General features: G+C 35.9%; 1 protein-coding gene and 1 pseudogene across 2 annotated transcripts in view; one reads left to right on the top strand and one right to left on the bottom strand.

The window, feature by feature from the left end:
- Nucleotides 1–2,213: 2,213 nt before the first annotated feature.
- LOC107501064 lies at nucleotides 2,214–3,927 on the bottom strand (annotated as a pseudogene).
- A 2,236-nt stretch (nucleotides 3,928–6,163) lies between these two features.
- MINDY2 (MINDY lysine 48 deubiquitinase 2) overlaps nucleotides 6,164–21,675 on the top strand; it is a 57,117-nt gene continuing 41,605 nt past the window's right edge. Inside the window, exons 1-2 of one of the 2 annotated variants that reach the window (XM_016126939.2) lie at nucleotides 6,164–7,152; nucleotides 18,808–18,865. In XM_016126939.2, the coding sequence (XP_015982425.2) occupies nucleotides 6,280–7,152; nucleotides 18,808–18,865 (931 nt within the window). In that variant the 5' untranslated portion in view covers nucleotides 6,164–6,279. The remainder of the gene's footprint in view (nucleotides 7,153–18,807; nucleotides 18,866–21,675) is intronic. The other variant, XM_016126938.2, reaches the window with a different exon arrangement.

The following is a 21,675-nucleotide window of genomic DNA, read 5'->3' on the forward strand; positions in this document are numbered from 1 at the left end:
GGAAAGAAGTCTTAAGGCATAATACACTTTATCCAATAACAAAACTTTAACTATTTGGTGTAAGATTGGGGTAGTAGGAATTCTGAATCAAAGGTAGTGGAATACATTCCTTGTATTCATTGCTGGTGCAGCCTATCTAGACCCAAATAAGTAAAATCATGAGAACTCTTTCATGAATACTGTAGCATATTACAGCTATAATAAAAAGGAAAAGAAGGTCATTTCCCTGGTTTCTCTATCATGTATCTTTAACATCACCAGGACAGACTGGCATCTGGTGAAGCAGCATGGAGTAGAAGCAGCACCTGGTAGAGTATCATAGGATTGGATTTGTTTCTGAACAGGTGTGGGACTCCTCATGGGGGCTCTCAGAAATAATTAAATAGGGAATGTGCTTTGCAGGAGGCTAGAGTTTCTGCATAAACAGTTGAGGGCCAGAGCCAGGGCAATCTGACTTACATGGAAACCCTTGATATTAACTTAGAATTTTTCACCAAATCTTTAGTAGAAAGCTAAGAAGAGTAAAGGAATACCCATATCTTCTGCTCAGCGTCCATTTTGATTCAGTTAACAATAAAGAACCATTAAATTATTTTTAGTAGAAACATCAACAAAATGAAAGCAAGATGTTTGAATTATAACAGGATAAGCTGAGGAAGAGAAAATTGTAGTCTGGGGAATAATTAGAATGCTGCTATACTCTGGTAGTAAGGTGATAAGGATTCAGCTAGCCAGTGGCTACAGACAAATGAAGTAGGGAAGTGGTATATAGAATCAGCAAGCCTTGATAGAAGGCATAATAGTCAGTAAATAAATTAGGGTATAAGTCAAAGATAGCACCAATTTTTCTATCATGGTAACTAGAAGAGCTATAATTCAACTAAGAAAAAAAGACTTTTAGAAGAATAATCATTTTTGGACTTCTTAAACTTGAGGAAATAATCAGCCTATGATTTTAATTAGGAGAGTGTAGTTTAATTCTTCCTTAATTATTGCACACTAAAAATTTTCCTCATCTGAATTATTACATTATTGCTTCTACCACTCATTTAGTATTAATTATTACCTGACATATTCTCAATGATCATTTTACATGAATATGTCTTATTTCTCCCAACAAATTTTGCCCTCCCAAAGAGTAAAACCAACTCTTGGCAGTTAATCATATATTTATATGATTGCATCAATAAACAATACATTAAACAAACTTAAAGATAAAGTTGAGGTTATCTCTTAGAAAGTAGAACAAAAAGATATATAAAATTTGAGAAAAGATAAGAATTATAAAAAAAATTAAAAAGAAAATTTCCCAGAACTGAAGGACATAAATTTCTATATTGAATGTGATTGCCAAGTACCAAGCCCAATGAATAAAGCAAGACCTACCCAGAGATATATCAAATACTGAAATGTAAGAACACAAGAAGAAAGAAAAGATCAAATAAATTTCAGAGTGAAGAAACAGGTTACATACAAAGGTTTTGGAGCCTAATAGTATCCAGCTACTCTACAACCAGAAGCTAGAAGATAATTGACCAATGACTTCAAAATGAGGAAAAAGTATATCCAGCCAAACTATAAAATGTAAAGGTAGAATAGAGATCTATCTTTTTTTCAGACATACGCAATCTACGGAAACATGCTTCCTATGCACTCTTTCTCAGGAAGCTAACTAAGAATATGTTCCACAGATTAAAGAGAGAAGAAGACAGGAGATCCAAGCAAGAAAGTAACCAACATGGAAGAAAGAAGGAAGGAATTCCTAAAACATGAGTGAAGAGAAATCCCTGGATGACAGCTGTGCAGCAGACCTGCAAGAAAACAAGTCCAGATCAGAGCAAGAAAAATGAGTGTTCCAGGAGGGATGTACCCAAGATTTAAATGGGTCTGAGAGGTAATGATATGGTTGATGATACTGGTAAGTCTGTGGCTGAGTTACTGATAGATGAATAAGTAAGCAAATAAAATGATGGGCCAATTGTTAATTTTAGGAAAAACAAAAACTTTAACAAGAAAAGAAATATAATCACAGTCACAGTAAAATACCTGACTTACTGTGAATAATTTTACATAATGGTAATGCTTTAAATTTTGAGCACTTTATTTAATTAACATTTTGAAATAATTGGGAGCCCGAAGCAAGAATAGGAAAAATAATGTGAGATAAAATAATTAAATCTTCATCTTCTAAGGGAATAAATCAATAAACAATATCTACAAATTTTTTGTCTTTTATTCTAGAAGCTTAATATAGTTAAGGTGACAGTTCAATCATATTAATTGAAGGTAGTTAAAATTTAATGATAATACAATCTCTTGCAACCTACATACACTGTATAATGCTTAAGTGGAATGAAGCCAGTGTTATTTAATTGGTGTTTTACAGACACACTACAGAGAGAGAGAGAGAAGCAAATATATATATATAAAGCAATCATTCTAAAAGTACTATGGTAGTCCAGTAAAAATTTAAATATACTGTAGAACTAAACTCCTTGATACCTACGATAAAGATGACTGGTTTTAATACAAAGCTAAGCCTGCATCAGGCATTCTAATCATAATGGCTTGTAAAAATATCAGGTTTCCAGTAGAGAAACTATTCTATAAAAGTTCATAAATCTTTTCAAAATTTCACATATGTAAAACCAGGATACAGCTACAACTATCTTGAAGTCTGAACAAGGTATCAGATCAAACAATAAGATTCCCAGCCATCATGTAACATAGAAAGGTCCTTATGCAGTATATGCTCTCTGGCTCCTAGAAACCTTCCTGTGCATAGTATAAAGTTTAGTTGCCCAAAAACTAAGCCGAAGAAGTTCAGCGAAGTTTTCACTTTGCCATGACTATTAAACCTCAGGAATGGTGTGGTCCATCAGGCTTTTCACAATGCCTGGTACCATCCGTTTAATAATATCTTCAAAGATAAAAGCAGGCATGATTGTAATAGTAACTACAGTCCCAGATGTCGACAGTATGTTGGCAATTTTAGAGTCCTTCAATTCAATGACATTCTGTCCATTAATTTCACAGACTTCTGTGAGAAGACCGTTTTTGGCTGCGGAACTATCTTTTACCATGGACATTATTTTTCCATTTTTAAAGATGAAATCAACACGTCTAGTACTATCCTCATGCATAGTAATTGTACATTCAAAAGGCCTGTCATGAATAGTCATGGTAATCTCTCCAAAAGCCTGTTAGAGCACTCTATGTGATTTATCAGAGCTTTAGCCTGCATAGTTTTCCCCATTGATCCGGAGTACTTGATCCCCAAATCTCAGACCAACTAATCAGGCTGGGGAATTCACCTAAACTAGTGGAACAAATATACCATTATCTACTGATTTAAACCGAAGCCCAATTTTTCCATCTTGATCCTTACACAAAATGATTTCATGAATCCCTTGCTTAATTCCTGCTCTACAAATCTGACATCATTACCAGTTACAGGAGCCACCATATAGTTCATACTGAAAGGTCTTGCTACCACCCCCCAAGTTGGTGCTCCAGGGACTATAGCTGTATTTGTATATATTTTGGCTTCATTTAAACTCAGGACCATGTACGGAGAGGACCCAGATACAATTATAGGATAAAGATTTCCATCTTGAGAGATGGGAACAAAAGGTTCAGACAAAATTGCTGGGTTGGCAGGGATTGCAGAAAAGGCATTTTGAGCCTAAATTGCTTTGTCTACCTTCAGGTCTTCAAGAGACTGGTACAGAGACATTTTTGCAGCATTTTTCTAAGCCATAGGAACCCACTTGTTGCCATTGTCACCTCTGGTCTCTTGCACAGACTTCCAAGACCAAGGGGAGGCATGCCTCTACAATTTTTTAATGAAGAAATCAGAGTGTAATCACATTACTCAGAAACACAAAATAAGGAGCTAAAGAATATCTAGAGGTTGAATGGACTGCTTCTAAGGAACATGACTTAAGACTGTGGAGAAAAATTAATGTTATTAACCAAAGTTATTACAATACATTTAATTTTTAAAAAATGCTTTTTAATTGAGAAAGTATAAAACGTATGGAGGGCTAGATCAGGGAGCTGCGCTGTTTTTATATAAACTATTTGACTGTCAAGACTATGACGTATATAACTTTCAAAAATATTTTTAAAATCTAGAAAGCAACCATTTTATTTTAAAATGGTATATTTTACCTCACATTTAACTAAAGCTACATCTAAAAAAATAAGAATGAGACATTTTTTGTTTATTATCTTTTGTCATTTCTCCCTAGATGCCACTTCCTACTTCCCTTAGAAAAATAGCTATGTACATTTTCACAATCTTAAATACGTACATTTTCATAGCTGTTTTTCTTAGCTTATGTAATTGCTGACAACATATAGAAAGAAAAAATTGTTCTGTTTCTGTTATAAATTATTAAATTGTGCATGTGAGCATTTGAAACATTTACCAATAAAAACTGCTAGAGCAAGTACAGGTTTATCTAAGTAGGGTTTTTAAAAGTGGTGATAAGCCATTATTTGAGATGTGTGTTTCATGGTTTTTGGTGCTGCTGTGGTTTCTGGCCTGTAAATGATTCATTCATTCAATGTATTCATGTTACACACTTTTAGAAATCTCCTTTTTATAATTGTGTTAAATTTTTAATTTCCTGAAATCTGTAATATTCTGATGTTCACTTAATGGCCTGAAAAACTAAAGTGCTTAGTCCAGCAGCATATATCTTAATCTGTTGACATTTGCAACTCTTCTACAATGAAAAATTCTAATTTGAACGATCTTATTTATTGCTTACAGATTGACACAGAGACCAAAACACACAACACTCCTAAAATTAACATCTCAAAGAAGCTTTCCATTATCTTTTCTAATTTTTCTCTTTGCCAAGAGTTGGTTAAATATTGTAAGATTGTTGTCAATGTGAAAAAGTGGAAGGAGCTCCATCTTCTGCTTACTCAGGAAATGGTATTTCTCAAGCAAGTATTAAAAACATAGCAGTAAGAAAAAAACCACTAGAAAGAGTAAACCCAATGAAGATGTGAACCCTTTTTCCTATTCACCATGACATTCCCAGTGCCAAACGCAGTATCCAGTAATGTCCTTGACACTGAAATGTGTTAGTGAATGAAATACTACTTGGCAATTTTGTTGACTTTCTCTCACCAAAAGAGATACAAAAGACTACATTCTATTAGGTATCAGGTATTTATATGCCTATCTAGAAAGATCTGTCCTGTCAATGTTTGTATCCTCAGAGCCTAGAAAATGTTTAAAAAGAAAAAAAAGAAAAAAACAAAGAAAAGAGAGGAGAATCCCTTATTTGGAACGGGTCAAAATAGGACCCAAATCCACTTTGTCACCAGCAAAACTTCCAGTCTACTCTGTCCTCTGAAAATTGCATAGCCTTAAGAGGAGTCAGTTCTAATTAGAAAAGTCATTTTTTCAGAAACAGGCTCTTTCTACTCCATGCAAAGCGGGGCCAAGTGACCAAAACCGCAAAGACTTGGCTAAATCAGCACAAGCTAATGTATTGTTATTGGCCAAAGTACCCACTTTTTCTTTTGCTGCACAGGCCAATATCCGCAACCGCACTGACGCCTCATGTAGGGCGAACGTTTTCACCAGTAGCTTTTGGAGTGCAGTGTTTCTCAGCTAAACCCAAGAGAGACTGGAATTTGTGCAGTGTAGTAATCCAAACACCTCATGAAGATCTCAGCCTTTAAAATCTACATCTTCTAAGGCTGGGGAAACAAAATCTCCTGAACCCTTCAGGGACGACCTCTTTTCCAAAAACTACAACCACCATCAACTCCCATTCACGAGCCGAAGAGTTGGCTACACAAGACCCAGTTCGGAAAGGTCACAGCCAAGTTGTCTGCCGCTCGCCTTGCCTTTAAAGAAGCCGAGGGCGATACGCACACCCCGGAGTTCAACTTCCGGCCACACAGTGAGAGGATGTTTTCCTCCTGGCCACGCCCCCTGGCCACGCCCGCCGCGCCACGCCTTCCGAGCGCGCTCCGGCAGGCCTGCGTGCGCGCGCGGGGGGGCGGAGCCACGTGGGCGGCCGCCGCGCGATTTGCCGTCACCCGGCGGCGGGCAGGCATGCGCAGGTACATCTAGAGTTAGCTGACCACGCGGCGGCGCGCGCGCGCGCTCCTGATGCCCTACCCCGTGACGTGCCTGGCCGAGGCCGCGCAAGGGCGCTGTAGCTGCCAGTGCCGCTGTCATGGCGTCGGAGGCGCTGGCTGAGGAGAACCCGCCGCGGTCTCTTTAGAGCGAGGGGCGGGCGGCTGGGTATGGAGAGCGGCCCCGAGAGCCTGCAGCCGCTAGAACACGGGGTGGCCACTGGGCCAGCGCCAGAGACAGGTTCTGCGCAGGAAGGGCGTCAGGAGACCAAGCTCGCCGCTGGAGATGGTCCTGAAGTATGGGCGGCAGAGAGCAGCGGCGGGAATGGGCAGGGGGCGGCGGCTGCCGGGAGGAGCCTCCCGGATTCGGTTTCTCCCGCCAGCTCCCCTCAGGGTCCCGGACCCTGCAGCTCCTTCCCAGGCTTGGATTTGCAGGAAAGCGATTTGGAGAGCCCTGCTGTCCAGAAGGTGCCTCTGAGAGGGCAGCACAAGGTGACCGCCTCCCCGGAGACAGCCGAGGCCGGAGCGGGCCATGGTTTGGGTCCGGCGGGAGACTCGGGAGCCCATTGGGATCCTGCCGGCACCTGCCGGCCAGAGTTGGCGACAACGGGTTCCGAGGAGCCCAGCAGCGCCGGCGGCCTCAGCAGCAGCTGCAGCGACCCGAGCCCTCCTGGGGAATCGCCGAGCCTGGACTCCCTGGAGTCTTTCTCTAACCTGCATTCTTTCCCCAGTAGCTCCGAGTTCAATAGTGAGGAAGGAGCTGAGAGTAGGGTCCCCGAGGAGGAGGAGGGCGGCGCGGCAGTGTTGCCCCCGGCTGTGCCTCTGTGCCGAGAAGAGGAGGAGGAGGAGGAGGAGGAGGAGGAGGAGGAGGAGGAGGAGGCAGCTCAGGTGCTGGCTGCCTCCAAGGAACGCTTCCCGGGACAATCTGTCTATCACATCAAGTGGATTCAGTGGAAGGAAGAGAACACACCCATCATCACCCAGAATGAGAATGGACCCTGCCCTTTGCTGGCCATCCTCAATGTTTTGCTTCTGGCCTGGAAGGTACATTCTGCAGCTTTTTATTTCCTACAGCTTTGGGGAGGGGGGAGGTGAGCGCTGCATATCTGCTGATGGCTTCCTCCTTTCTTTCCTCATTCATCAGTTCCCTTTTCTTACATGAAATTCGTTCTGGGACTCCCTTGTCGAAAGCATATTATACGTATATCAGAATTGCTCGCAACCTCTGATCTCTCTTGCAGTGTTTAAATAAGAGTTTGACATTCAGTGTGGCTGATACACTTAAAAAAAAAAAAACTAGGTCTAAGAGCATCCTAACCCCATGATTATTTTTAAACAATATTTTCCTATGTTAGTCCTCCTTACTGACTTTATCACACATGAAAAAGAGTGTATATAATAGGGGGAAATGATTTTCAGAAGTTATCATTCCATGTTATCAGAGAGTAAGTTCTGATGGTTATGTTTCATCTATTTTCTTACTACTGCTTGCTCCACTTGAGTGTGGATACTTAAGGAAATGGTGATGGCGAAGATGTGGCCCCTTAGACAAATTCCATTTAAGGAAAAGCATTGGTACGAGACCCAATTATCATAACTTCTTGGTTTTCAAAGATTATGTTTTCATTTTATGCATGATTTTTACTTGCCTCATTTCTTTGGCTCTTCTTAAATAGTTTGACACTATTACCAGTAACTATGCATCAGAATGTGTAAGGGAGCTCAAATTCTAACAACTGAAAAAAGAAAAGATATATTCAAGGTAAGGGAGCATAAAAGGGAAGTGCACTTCAAAAGTAAGAATATTGAGGACTCAGAGTGAGTTGCCTATGAATGGATTGTCTCATTTAAGCTTGCATTTTTAGGGTACTGAGAAGATAGATCTTATAGCACACATTTTATTTTCAAATTGATAATTATGGATAAAATGTACCCTGGAAAAAAACAACTTGGATTATTCCGACAAGTTAGGAAGAAAATCAAGTAAAGGAAATAGTATTTATTACATACCTTTGTCTTCCTGTTACTAGAAAGGATTGATGCAAAAGAAATAAGATTCGAAAACTTACCAGTACCTGGTACATACCAACAGTCAAATATTTTGAGTGAAGACTGTGCCTGTTCTTAAAGAGCTGTCGAGCTATTTGGGGTCGCAGCATGGACTTACCTGAAATTATTAAAGAATAATGCAAGAGAAAACACTATAAATATTAGTTTATAGGAAACAGATATCCAAAAGGGGAAATTTCAGAGAGCTTCATGGAATTTTGGGGGCTCAAACCCACTTTTAAGGAAAAGTAGATTTTAAAATAACAAGGAAATGAAATTCCTGGGAGAGAGAAGGGTATAAACAAAAGAGGAGAAAATAGAATAGAGTGTGTGTGTGTGTGTGGGTGTGTGTGTGGGTGTGTGTGTGTGTTTTGGATGACAGGAGTGGCAAGTTCGTATTGGAGAATAATAGAAAATAAAATTGAGATAGTGGAGAAGAGCCATTTGATGAAGGCCGTTGAACATCAGACTAAAGAATTAGACTTGATCTTATGGCCAAAGTTCTGTCTTTTTGTAGGAAGGTTATAACTTTCCTTTAGGCTTTTCTTTCTTCTTAGTTTCTACATAGTACTGCAAAAGTTCAGAGGAAGGAGCAAGTATTGTTGGCTAGCGTATCTGGGGATAGATGAACATTGAACTGACTGTTTGAAAGACATAGCTTCAAAGTGAATGATCAAATGTTTGGATTCCCACTATGTGTGAGGTACTAGAAATACAAAGATGAGTAAGATTCAAGTTTACCCTCATATAGCTCACTATTAGTGGGAGACAGATATATGAACGATAATTAAGGTATGATGTTAGAAGTCCTAAATGGAATTACAAAGAAAAGGGTAATTGGGAATGGGATGTGTCGAGAGAAAGCTTCAAAGAATTGGTAACCTCTGAGGTGGGTCTGAAGGTGAGTGAGAGAAGATCTGGCAGAGGGAATAGTGTAGTCAAAGATGTTGAAGCAGAAAAACGTTTGTTCTATTTGGGTATTCCAGTCTTGGTTGGAGTATGGTGGAGGAGGGAAAGAAAACAGCAGTAGCAGCAAATAAAATTGATAGGTGGGGTTAGACTGTGAAACGAGCAGGCTTGCTAATGAATTTGGAGATTATTTTATAAATCTGTGGTTTTTCACCTTTCTATCGCCATGCTATTGCTGCACACAAAAGCAATACATGGATTTTGCTTTTGTGTGCAGCAATAGCACTCATCAATAATCATCAGTGATTGATAGGGAGAAGGATTGAGAGAATCAAGGTCAGATAGAGCAGTGTTCTTAAAGTGAGCCAGGGGTTCTAGAGGTCAAAACTATTTTCATAATAATACTAAGATGTTACTTGCTTTTCACTCTCATTCTCTACAAGTGTCAGTGGAGTTTTCCAGGCTGTACGATATGTGATGACATCATTGCTCTGACAGTTAATTGAATGTGTGCCTGTGTATTTTTACGTGTAAAAGTTTTCTCTGTTTTCCTTTTCAATACAGAAAATGTTGATAGATAAAACCCACATAGGCCAAAGCTCTTTGGGCTCCTCAATACATTTTAGGACTGTAGAGAGTCCTGAGAACAGAGTTTGAGAAATGCTATAGTAGAGAAAATTAATAAATAGGAGGATATGAAGGTAGTTGTCAAATTTCAGAGGACCCATAACTGGGAGTATTTAGATTTTATATGTAGCTGCTAATAGGAAGCTATTATAAATTGCTGGACAGAGGAATGACATGGTGAAAGTGGTCTTTTTGTTTGAGATTAGACTAGAGGTAAGATTGTAGTGAGTGTAGCAAGAAGAATGGATGAGGATAGCTCTTTTGGATGGGGAATTCTTTGCCCCTTCTCTTTACTGTCACAGCCTAAATGATGAATTGATCACTACCTAGATATAGGAAATGAAGGCAATGACATCACTTTTTCTAATCTGGGCAATGGAGATTACTTGGGTCATCAAAAGATAAAGTGTTTTAGATGCGAAAGTTGATGTCAAAGTTTGATTACGTCAGGTTGGAAATATGTGATAGTGGGACATAAAAATACAAATGTTCATTATTCCTCTGGAGGCATGTACTGGGTCTCAGGAAAGAGGTCAAAATTATAGAGAAAAATTGAATTGGGGAAACATTACATAGACATTAAGTATGATAATGATGAGAATAAATAAATTCTCTAAGAGTGGCAAGCAATAGTTGTCAACTTTTTTCCATCCCAATATATGTGAGGAACTATAAATTGCCTGCATAAACGTCTTCCCTATCCTCACTCTATTTCTCCACTCCCATTCCCACCCCATTTTCCAGTAGAAACAGAGAAAACAGAGGAATAAAGCTTAAACATGGTTGGGGAGAGGGAAATGCTAAGTGTTAAGGGAGAGTTTAAAAGAAATCAGTGTAGGTACAATTTGAGATGTGACTAAGAACTAGAAGTAGGTTAATGTCATGATAGTAGTTTGGGAGACAGACTATAATAAAAAAAAATTGATTATTTATTGTCAAATGCAACAGCATCAACTAGCTGGTGGAGTAGGAAAGATTTTGCCAAAAAGGATAGACATGAGGACAAGGTCACCGAAAAGTCAGGATAATATGGACTCTTAAGAATAGGTGGTAAAGTTCTCTTCAGAGGAAAGGAAGCACATTCATTTTCTGAAGTAATGGAATGAAAGGAACAAGACAGATTATGTTAAGATAGAGAGGCAGACAGAAATTGAGGCCTGATTTTCCATTTTGGCAGAATAACAGTTGACCTCATCATTCATAACTACTAAACTTGTCAGTAATTAAGGAGAAATGTAAAGCATCGAGGGGTTGGTTTTGTGAGAATAGTACAATATATTTTAAAGAAATTCTAATGTCATTGGACAATGTACCTAAGAATCTAAGGCATAAATAGAAAGTAATAAGTAGCAATGGATAAGTTAAGGTAGTCTTTAAAAACTTTTGGTGTATCAATTTTGCTTTGTTTTTGTCCCCACCCTCACTCCAACCCCCACGCCCAGTAGTTCTCTTATACCTAGAAACAGGGACAGGAAGAATGGCTAGTTAGGGTTATCAGGGATTGGGCTTTTCAAGGGTTGATTCATGAAGAGTCAATGGATTTAGAGTTGAAAGTGAAATCGTTGATTATCTCTTTTGGGGAGATGAAGTAATTGAGAAAATAAACTGGACATTTTGGGAGGATTTGAGTGATTTAAAGGTAGCAAATGCCATGGTTCTTCATGAGAGATGACAGTTAAAATTATTGAACAGGGTAAGTACTGAGTTGGAAATGTTGCAGTTTTAATTAAAAGTGTTGAGTTTGGACTGATGGAAAGTAGAAAGGTGTTCATAATCTGTAAAATAATTGAACTGTGAAAATCCAACAAATCTAGAAAGAAGGAAAACTATTCACTAAATTTAATTCAGGCTCAAATTTCTAAATCTATTTAACTGACAACAGGTAAATTTATGTCTTGGAATACATTTTCAATTTGCTTCTTTAGACTATTATTTGGTTTTTTAATAGTTTTTTAATCTTTCATTTTATCTATCAAAAACGGCCATTAATAAGTATATTTGAGAACTGTAACCCATTTAATTAAACGTGTTTAGAAAAATCAGAAGATATATAATCTATAAAATTTAGTTTCTGATGATATTGGCCTTATAAATGTTGAAGCTGCACTCTGGAAGTTCATTATGCTGTTGTTTTTCTACTTTTACATATTATTTAAATTTTATGTTGAAATTTCTGCCTTAATATTTTTATGTTTATGAAGATATTAATTTAATAATAGAGGCAGTCTCTGCTTTGTCATACTTTTGTTTTCTTATAGAAATAATGTTATTGATTCTGAGCCCCACACACTAAAAAAAACACATATATTATACTGTACATTGTGATAGAGGATATATAGTATTGTAATATCTAATCGTTATGTATCTAATCATTATGTAGCAATTTAGTAGAAGAATTAACACACTGTTCTGATTTAAGATGCTGGAAGCACACATCTCCTCTCAGCCCTTTTAGGTAGGAAATTCTTTTCACCCTCTTTCTTTGCTTAGTAAAAGCTGAGACCATCTCCTACTTCAAATCAAGGGAGGAACACGAGGGTTCTGAAGCAAGATTTTTACAGTAAACTGGTTTCTCCAGACGTTAAACCTAGAAACTACAAAGTAAGAATTAATACATTCTAATCTGTAAAAACAAAACAAAACAAAAATCTTATGGTTAAAAAAAAGAAAAAAGAACAAAGAGATTCCCGTTCTAAAAAAAAAAAAATAATAGCAAAATGAGCAAAAGGCCATTAACAGAAATCCAGAGAAGTTCAAATGGACATATATTCTGTCCTATTATCACCTACAGAATGAGGCACCATGAGGATGAGCCTCATGCCAGCAGTGAGTTTTTGCTCTAGTTCTCCCTCCGTCCTTGATTACTTTTCTTTTCTCATACACCTTTTCATATAGATACCTCTTGCTTCTGACTCGGTTTTAATTTTTTTTTTTTTTTTTTTTTTGCTTCATAACCTATACAAACATTGCAATCACAAATTTTCTCATATTCCCCTTTTCCTAAGGTAGACAGAAAGCTCTTTTGAGGTTTTCCAAGGGTGTTTATTATAAAAATGGAAAAACAGATGGTGAACCAAAGATTCCATTTTAGCCTCTGCCCACCCTATTTTTTAATATAGATCCTGTCAGAAGAGATTAAAATCTTCATACAGTGATGGAGTTTTGTTTACAAGATAGGTACAAGTAACACTTTATAGACTTTCCCTTCTAGTCTCTCCTAAGAATTAGGATTGATGTAGTATCTGATTTGAGATAAAGTGGATTAGGGCTGATGATAAGTTTGAATACTGCCAGTGGATGATTGTCTTATTAGCTATCTGTTCATTTTCTCCTCTCCTCTTGCTATGGAGTAATCCTTTAGTGGAAAACCTTCCCATTGCCCATCCATCCTTGTCTGTGTTGAGTCACAGGTGAAGGACATTTGAGCACAGGTGGTACCAGTAATTATAGGGCTTTGAATAATAATGGTAAGTACTCAATTATTTTTATATCTAGGTATTATGGTGTTTTACATGTATTATGTGCATTTTTTAATTTTCTCAGCCACATCATGAAATCCTTACATGTTGTTTCTGTTTTACGTATATAGAAAATTTAGGAACATAAAGTTTAAATAACTTGCCCAAGGAAGATTATCACCCACTTCAGAACCTGAACTCTTACTTGGGATATTTGGTTGGGAAGTTAACATTCAAGTAAGCCTATGGACAATAGGTCTAACACAGAGCAGGGTAGAAGAGCCAGTGATAAGTCAGAGAAGCAGAAATAAACTTCGTGATTCCTTAGAACCAGGATCCCCAACCCCGGGGCCACAGACTGGTTAGGAACCAGGCCGCACAGCAGGAGGTGACTTGCGGGCAAGCAAGGGAAGCTTCATCTATATTTGCAGCCATTCCCCAGCGCTAGCATCACTGACTCAGCTCCACCTCAGATCATCAGGTATTAGATTCTCATAGGAGCACCAATCCCTGGTGCCAAATGGTCGGAGACTGCTGGCTTAGAACAAATCCTAGGGATCTGGTACTAGCTGCTCTTTATATAGACTCATTCCATTTTTAGCCCCCTATGCTTTATCCTGTCTTCTGAATTATCTGATAACTTCCAATTTCAGAGTCTTTCTTGGGTTGTGTGGTGAATGATCTTGCTTGTCCCATCATAGTTTATTAAATACTTTATTTTGAATCAGTAGTAGTTATCCCTACAACCACTATTCTAGTTCAGGCCACCTTCATCTCTCACCTGGACTATTTCAGTAGCCTAACTAGTCTCCGACCGCTTGGCACCATCTATCTTTTAAGCAATTACTGTTAAAGTTTCACAGTCAGCTTTTTTGCATGGTAAATTTGCTGAGCTTAACTGTAAGTCCAGTGAATTTTAAACTGAAGATCTCTTACTAGTAAATCTTCTATTGGTAAATTTCACTGTAACGATATTCTTCATTGCACTAAAACCCTTTAAATTGCATATAAAAGAGGACATTCTTGAAAATCTAATATGTATGAATATATCTGCAGATTCTGATGGTTTTAAATAGTTTTAAATAGGCATCGTATTACTCTGATGATGGAATCTGAATTATGATAAATTATGGTGGAAGTGTTTCAAATTGGCATTTCTAACTTGAAGGTTGTCTCATAAAATTTTCCTGATTTGAAATACTGATGACAAATAGAAAGTCAGTTAGATTTACTGAAAATCTAAATTTTAGTCTTTTAAGTACAATCATTATTCTTCATAATAAATTAGTATTACATATAAGAAATTAAAATATATAGCATGATGTAAAATAACTTGTAATACATAAGTTTATTTGCTGTAGCCAAAATTAAAGGTATGTTGAAAGAATCCTTAAGGTTTTTAGTTCATATTTTGAAAAAAGCTACATTTCTTCCCTTTGATTCTCATTAATAATAATACTTCTAATATTTTCAAAAACATAATTTCTTTACAGTTGCAACTAAGAATATCATGAATGATATATGATTTACTGCATATTCAAAATTACTAAAATTTGAACCAAAATTGCATTATTTACTTGGTCTATTTTACCATAATGCAGCATAGGAATCAAATATTTCATGTACAGATTAAAAATAGTTGTCTTCTGTCTACAGCCATGACACCCCGAACATACCTAATCTCCATCTTGTCTGATCTCAGAAACTAAGCAGGGTCAGGCCTGGTTAGTGCTTGGATGGGAGACCATCTATGAAGATCTGGTGCTGTCGGTGTTTAAAAAAAAAAAAAAAAAAAAGGTTGTCTCCTGAGTTCCAACTCAATTTTTTGTTTGAATGTCAAACTTCACAGTTCTGAGCAGTTAACATCTTCTACAAAGTTATCTGCTTTTACCAAATTTCTTATTTTTATTGATCGTATGGGTCTTGATTTTTAGAGTTTCTTGAGCCTTAGAGACAACTTTAATTATTCTTTCTCCCTTATCCTCCGCTTTCATTGGTCACAAAATTTGGTCAATTCTTCATTTAAAATATATTTCAGATGATGTTTTTTATAAGATTTCATTGCAAGAAACCATTTTGCTATGTTTAAAAATCTGTGAATAGTGGTATAATGAAAAGAGTAATTGACTCAGGAGTCAAATCTCAATTTACACCACAGATCTCAATTTACACCAGTTGGACAAATTAACTTTTTAACGCCTTTGTTTATTCTTTGAATGTAGATAATAATGCCTACTTCATAGGATTGTTGTGGATTAAAGGTAACATGCAAATTGAATGGCAATTAGTATAAATTCAACACATTTAATTTTTTCCCCTGGATTTCCTAAAGAGCAGAGACTGGCAAATACTTAATTTTTTATCTCCTTAAGTATTTTTCCAACTTTAAAGAGGTGTTAGAATTCAAACTGTATTTCTTCAGTACTTATTAATTGTATTCTAATGAAACATTTAATAATGTTCTTTGGCTGATTATTTTTGTACTTACCATCATCTACATAAAATGCTTATTTCTTAGTTATTTCTGGGTCCTCTGCATTTTCCTACCCCCTCAGAATATAAAATAGGTATCAAAATCTTGGCATATCACTTTTGGAATGTTTTATATTCCTGTTTAAGATTTTATTACTTTAAACAGAAGGTTTTGTTGTTCTTATTTTTGGTCTCATTTGAGTTTATTCCAAAATACACTTTACTCTTTAAATGACTAAAAATTACAGAATAATTGGGCTGAGTTAATGAGGTTTTATCCTATAGTTGAATATTTGAAGTCAGAGTAGCTATTTCCTTGTGTTAATTTAAATATTCTTGCCTTGCTTATATTATTAATTTTGCTCAGGAAATCTAGTTAATACAATAACATTATTTAGGATAGGACATACCTTATTTTGCTAGAGAATCAGATCTTCATTTTGTTTGGACTCTTGGATGTATGTGTTAATTTGGCAGGCTTTGCGCAAATATGAGGAAGACTTTTTAAACTACTTAAGAGAGTACCTTCCAAGTACTCAATGTATACATTATTCTCATTACTTATAAACATTATAGATTATTGCTAAAAGAGGACTGCTTGAGAACCTAAGTCATACTTTCTTTTCTTTTTTTACTTGTAAAATTTAAAATTCAGAGATTCACACAATGCCACAATTGTTAATTATGTATTCTTAGCTGGCTATCCCATAACCTGTTTCTCTTTAATACAATCTAAAGAGACAAGGAGTGAAAATCTTAGGATCGTTATCAAAACCTTTGGCACTTGCTTATAGGTAATGGTAGTAGAGGAAAACAAAGAGAAGCAAGCTTTCAAGAAGATCATTTTGTGGTTTAAAAAAATTAAGATGTTGATGGCTCGAGAGTTGTTAGTGAGAGACAGGCATTTTTCTTCACCATTATACTCTTTCGTCCCTAGTTTTAATGAAAACCCAGATTGTTTTATTGGCCAAGATTCAGGAAATGAATATACCTCTAAGTATGCTTGTGAATAAGTCTGTTAAAATAGTTATGTGTGTGTTGTCCCACTTCTAAAATCAATATAGAGATTGTCATTTCCTATTTCAAATATTTGAAAGAACACATGGTAGGCAGTTATTATTTGGAAATATCAAGGCTAAACCCTGAAATTATATGCTTGTAAAAATCTAGGATTGTATAATGTATTTCCCAAATATATATACTTGTTAGTGCCTTGGTTTTTCATCTTGATAATTTAATAGTAGGATTACAACATTAACCAAAGCAGAAAATAAGGTATTTTTTAATGGAATTTTTTAGTAAATATATTTCGATCTTGAATCTGTCTGGTATAAAAGAACATATAGGTCTTGTTTTATGTAAGAAGCATTGCTAGGTATTAATGGGACTTTCAAATTGGTCTGACAGTTGTGCAGAATATAAACATTCACAATGAACATAGACTACTGATTTAAATATCAGATCTTCAAAGCAATACTGAAGCACCTTGATAAAATATAACAGTTAAAATCATGTAAAGCAGGGAGTAGCAAACTTTTCCTGTTAAGGATCAGACAGTAAGTATTTCAGGCTTTTTGGGCTATATGCTCTCTGTTGCAAAGATTCAACTCTGCTACTGTAGTGCAAAAGCAGCCAGACAATACATAAACAAATGAAAGTGACTGTGTTTCGATAAAACTTTATTTAGACAAAACAGGCAAGGGACCATAATTTGTCAATGAGTTTCAATTAAAAATATACCATATATGGGAACTCTGTACTTTTTGCTCAATTTTCCTGTAAACTTAAAACTGCTAAAAAATAGTCTATTACATGTAATAGAAAATAGAAGTAATTAGCATCAAGTAATGATCAAAACCTCCTTGGAACCTCTTTGTTTTCATTGAGTGGTAAATCCACTGGATGTCTAAATCCTAATCATCAGCTGTCATGTATGCTCTCAGAGGGTCTCACACTTCCGTGTTAACAGGGATCTTTTTTAGAACTTATTTTATTCATTGATTAAAACAAACAAAAAATTGTGACATGCTCTTACCACATTTGGTAACGTAAACACCCAGAGCACCTTTTTCAACTTGGAATTGTTAAGAGAAATTGCTGATATAGATGATTTACTTGGTTGAAGAGAAAATAATTCCTGAAGAATTTTAAATTGTTACTATTCTATCATTAATATATTAATTACTTTGTTTAAATTTCCATCTTACTCTGAATATACCAGAGTATGTTTTTGAATAAATTAAGTTAAAATATTTACAGTCATTAGCTATAATATCCATGTAAGTCATCTGCCAATTTATTTGAAAAATTGGGACTAATGTGTTACAGCTGAATTAACTTTAGAAACTTAAACATGACCGTAATTTATAGATCTACTTTTAACATTTTTATTGTGCAATATAATACAGAAAAGTACATAAAACAGAAATGTCCAGTTTAGCAAGTTATTTTAAAGTAAACATTAGTGGAGCTACCATGTAAGTCAAGAACTAGAGCATTGCCAGCACCTCGGAAGCTTCTTATATGCTCCTTTCCAACTATAACTTCTTTCCTTATCCCTAGGGCTAAACATAATCCCGATTTTTATAGTATCCATTTCCTAACATTTTCTTTGTAGTTTTATACCAAGCGTGCAGCTCTCAACAGTATTTCCTGTTTTAAAACTTAACAGATGGAATCTCATGTTATGAATTCTTCAGTATGTAACTAATACTTTAATACTGTATTCATTTTAGCCATTCAACAATAGAAAATGGCTGATATAGACCGAATTAATGGAATATTGAGCTGTGTTCAAGCCTATCTTCAGTAAAACTCTTCTGTGGGTGACCTGTCACAACATTTTTGGTGCCTCTTCCTGCCCTTTAACTGCACTTCTATCATGCAGAACACTGTTGCAGATGCCTAATGACAGCCATGGTGGGTGATGAAAAGCAGATCCTTAGCCTGAAAACAGATTTCTCAGTTTCTCTATGAGACCTTATATTGTTCTGCAAATTTCATGGCAATAGGATTAACTTTGTTATATTTTATAAAGATCACTATAAAGATTTTAATAATGTAAATGTTAATGTATACATGTAGTAGATACACATATATACATACATACTTGTGTTTCTTACAGAAGAAACATTTTAATCCCCTAAAACATTTGATTTTATAGAAAAAATACTTTGTTTTTCAGGTGAAACTTCCACCGATGATGGAAATCATAACTGCTGAACAGCTGATGGAATATTTAGGTTAGTGTTGGAAAGTGGATGATTTTATCTCTCTTTCAAAATAAAAATTTTCAAAGCTAATATATTACCAAATTTGACCTTCCTGAATTGCTATTATATAATTATTTTAAAGTTATAATTTTTAATCTCTTAATTAAAATTTTTTATTGGTATGTTACTGTTCTTGGATGTTAAAGCCTTCTTTCTGACCAGGATTAAAATTCTGTAATATAAATAAGGAGACTGGGTGACATCTAGAAAACAACAAGATACAGTTAATTCTAATAAATTGCAAAACGAGAAATGGCACAGAAACTCTGACATTGCATGTAGAAAGTGTTAAAAAATGCAGAGCAGAATTAAAGACCCAGGAGGTGATTTAGAGAAATACTAGAGTATGACTTATGGACCTATGCCAGTCTATGAAATGTTAGCTACTAATCTTCAGAGAGATAGGGGCTTGTTCTGGAATGTAAAACATTTACATTAGTAAACTGTTTAGTTTATCTGAAATTTTTTCATAGCAAAATTTTTTTAATGAAGGAGCAGTGTATTGAATTGCATTCTTATGCAAGCTTCTAATTTCAAAACAGACCAGTAATACACAGTTTGCAGACCAGTTGTACCGAGTAGAATTTCTTTACAGAGCAGGTAATTGTATATTACACTGAGGTCTTTCACAATTTAACAAATAAAAATTTGTATATTATATATTTATACTATTACCAAATAAGAAATCTTAATCCATGTTCTCACAATATTTTTAGGAATTAAATTTTTATTTTTTAAAAAAATTGTCAGCTGATTAGTTTGTCCGCGCCATTCCAGACAACTAGCTAACTGATTTTTTTGTGAAATGTAGGCTTAGTGAAGTGATTGAGATTGCAGCTTTTGGAAGACCATTTTCTTTATGTAATTAATATCATTTAATCCCATTTACTGGCTAGATTATTTTGAATACCTAGATATGTAGAAATAGAATTTCTATTTATACCTCTTTTAGTCTAGCTTAATGATTCTCAGACTTTTTGTTTTTAAATTTCATTTCATGGAAAGGCTGAAATATGTTTGGTGCTTTTGAGGAACAGCTGGTATGACAGCCAAGGAGTATGTGAAGTAGAGGTAGTAAGAGATATTACAGAGGTAGGGTCAGATCATATAGGGACCTGTAGGCTATTATAGCAACTTCGACTTTTGCTGGAAGTGAGTTGGGAAGCCATTAGAAGATTTTAAACAGAGAACTAATATGATTTGACTTTGAGTTTAATAAGAATTCTCTGGCTCTTATGTTAAAAATAGAACTTAGGTGGGGTTAAGGACAGAAGCAGGGAGATCAGGAAGCTATTACAACTGACAAAAGGTTGTGGTGGCTTCAAACAGAGTAGTAGAGTGGAGATTGTAAAATGTGGTCAGATTCTGGATATAGAGCTGACAAAATTTGCTGATCCGTTGAATGTGGAGTGAGATGAGAGCTAAATCAAGGGTGACCCCATGGTTTTTGGCTAAAACAGCTGGAAGGGTGGAGTTAACATTAACTGAAAAAGTAGAAGGAACATGTTTAAGGATAAATATCAGGATTTTGGTTTTGAGATGTTTATTGATATCTAAGTGGAGATATCAGGAAGGCAGTTGGATATAAAAATCTAGAGTTCAGAGGGAAGGTCTAGATCAGTACAATACAATGGAACTTTCTGTGATGATAGAAATGTTATGTAATGTGCTCTTTAATTTGGTAACCACTAGCCACATGTGGCTCTTAAACTCTTAAAATACAGCTAATGTGACTGAGGAAATGAATAGTAAATTTAACTAAATTTGTATACCCACATGTTGCTACTGGCTAATGTATTGGACAGTACAGATCTAGCCTATAAATCTACATTTAGGAGCAGGAAACATGTCAGGTGAGTTAGACTAAGTGAGATATGAAGAGAATGAATGTAAATAGAGAAGGGAAGAGATCAAGGACTGAGTCTGGAACATGCTAATGATTAAAAATTGAAGAAGGAGGAACAGGCATGCTCAGCCAGGTAGAAGAAAAACCGGAGCCTGATTTCCTAGAATCCAAATGAAGAAGGGTTTCAATGAAGAGTGTGAAATTAGCTGAATTAAATGTTGCTAATAGTTCAAACAAGATGAAGACTTAAAAAGTGACCATTTCTTGAGTCATAAGATGGTCAATGGGAACCTTTCCAAGTATATGAGATGAAAACCTGACTGGAGTGGGTACTAGAGAAAATTGGAAATCTTCATACATAGCCAGTAGGAATGTAACATAATGCAGGCACTTTAGAAAACAGTTTGTCGGTTCCTTAAAAAGTTAAACATAGACTATTACCCTACAGTTTTACCCACAAAAAGTAAAAACACGTTCACACAAAAACTTGTCCAGGAATGTTTATAGCAGCATTATTCATAATAGCCAAAAAGTGGAAGCAACCCAAATGTGTATCAATTGGTGAATGGATAAACAAAATGTAGTATATTTCTACAATAAAGTATTATTCAGCCATAAATAGAAATGGATAAACCTGAAAGACATCATGCTGTCAAAGAAGCCAAATCACGAAAGACCACATTTTGTATGATTCCATTTATATGAAATTCCTGAGACAAAGAGTAGATTACTTATTTCTTAGGACTGGGAGAGTAATAGGAGGAAAATAGGGATTGACTGCTATTGAGTACAGAATTTCTTTTAGGGAGTGATAAAAATTTTCTAAAATTAGATCACGGTGATGATTTCACAGTCTTGTTAATATACTTTAAAAAACAGATTGTACGCTTAAATAGGTTACTTGTATGCTTTATGAACTATCTCAACAAAACTG

The sequence above is a fragment of the Rousettus aegyptiacus genome, unplaced genomic scaffold (genome assembly GCF_014176215.1).
Source record: "Rousettus aegyptiacus isolate mRouAeg1 unplaced genomic scaffold, mRouAeg1.p scaffold_m13_p_3, whole genome shotgun sequence".
In the NCBI taxonomy this organism is placed as follows: domain Eukaryota; kingdom Metazoa; phylum Chordata; class Mammalia; order Chiroptera; family Pteropodidae; genus Rousettus; species Rousettus aegyptiacus.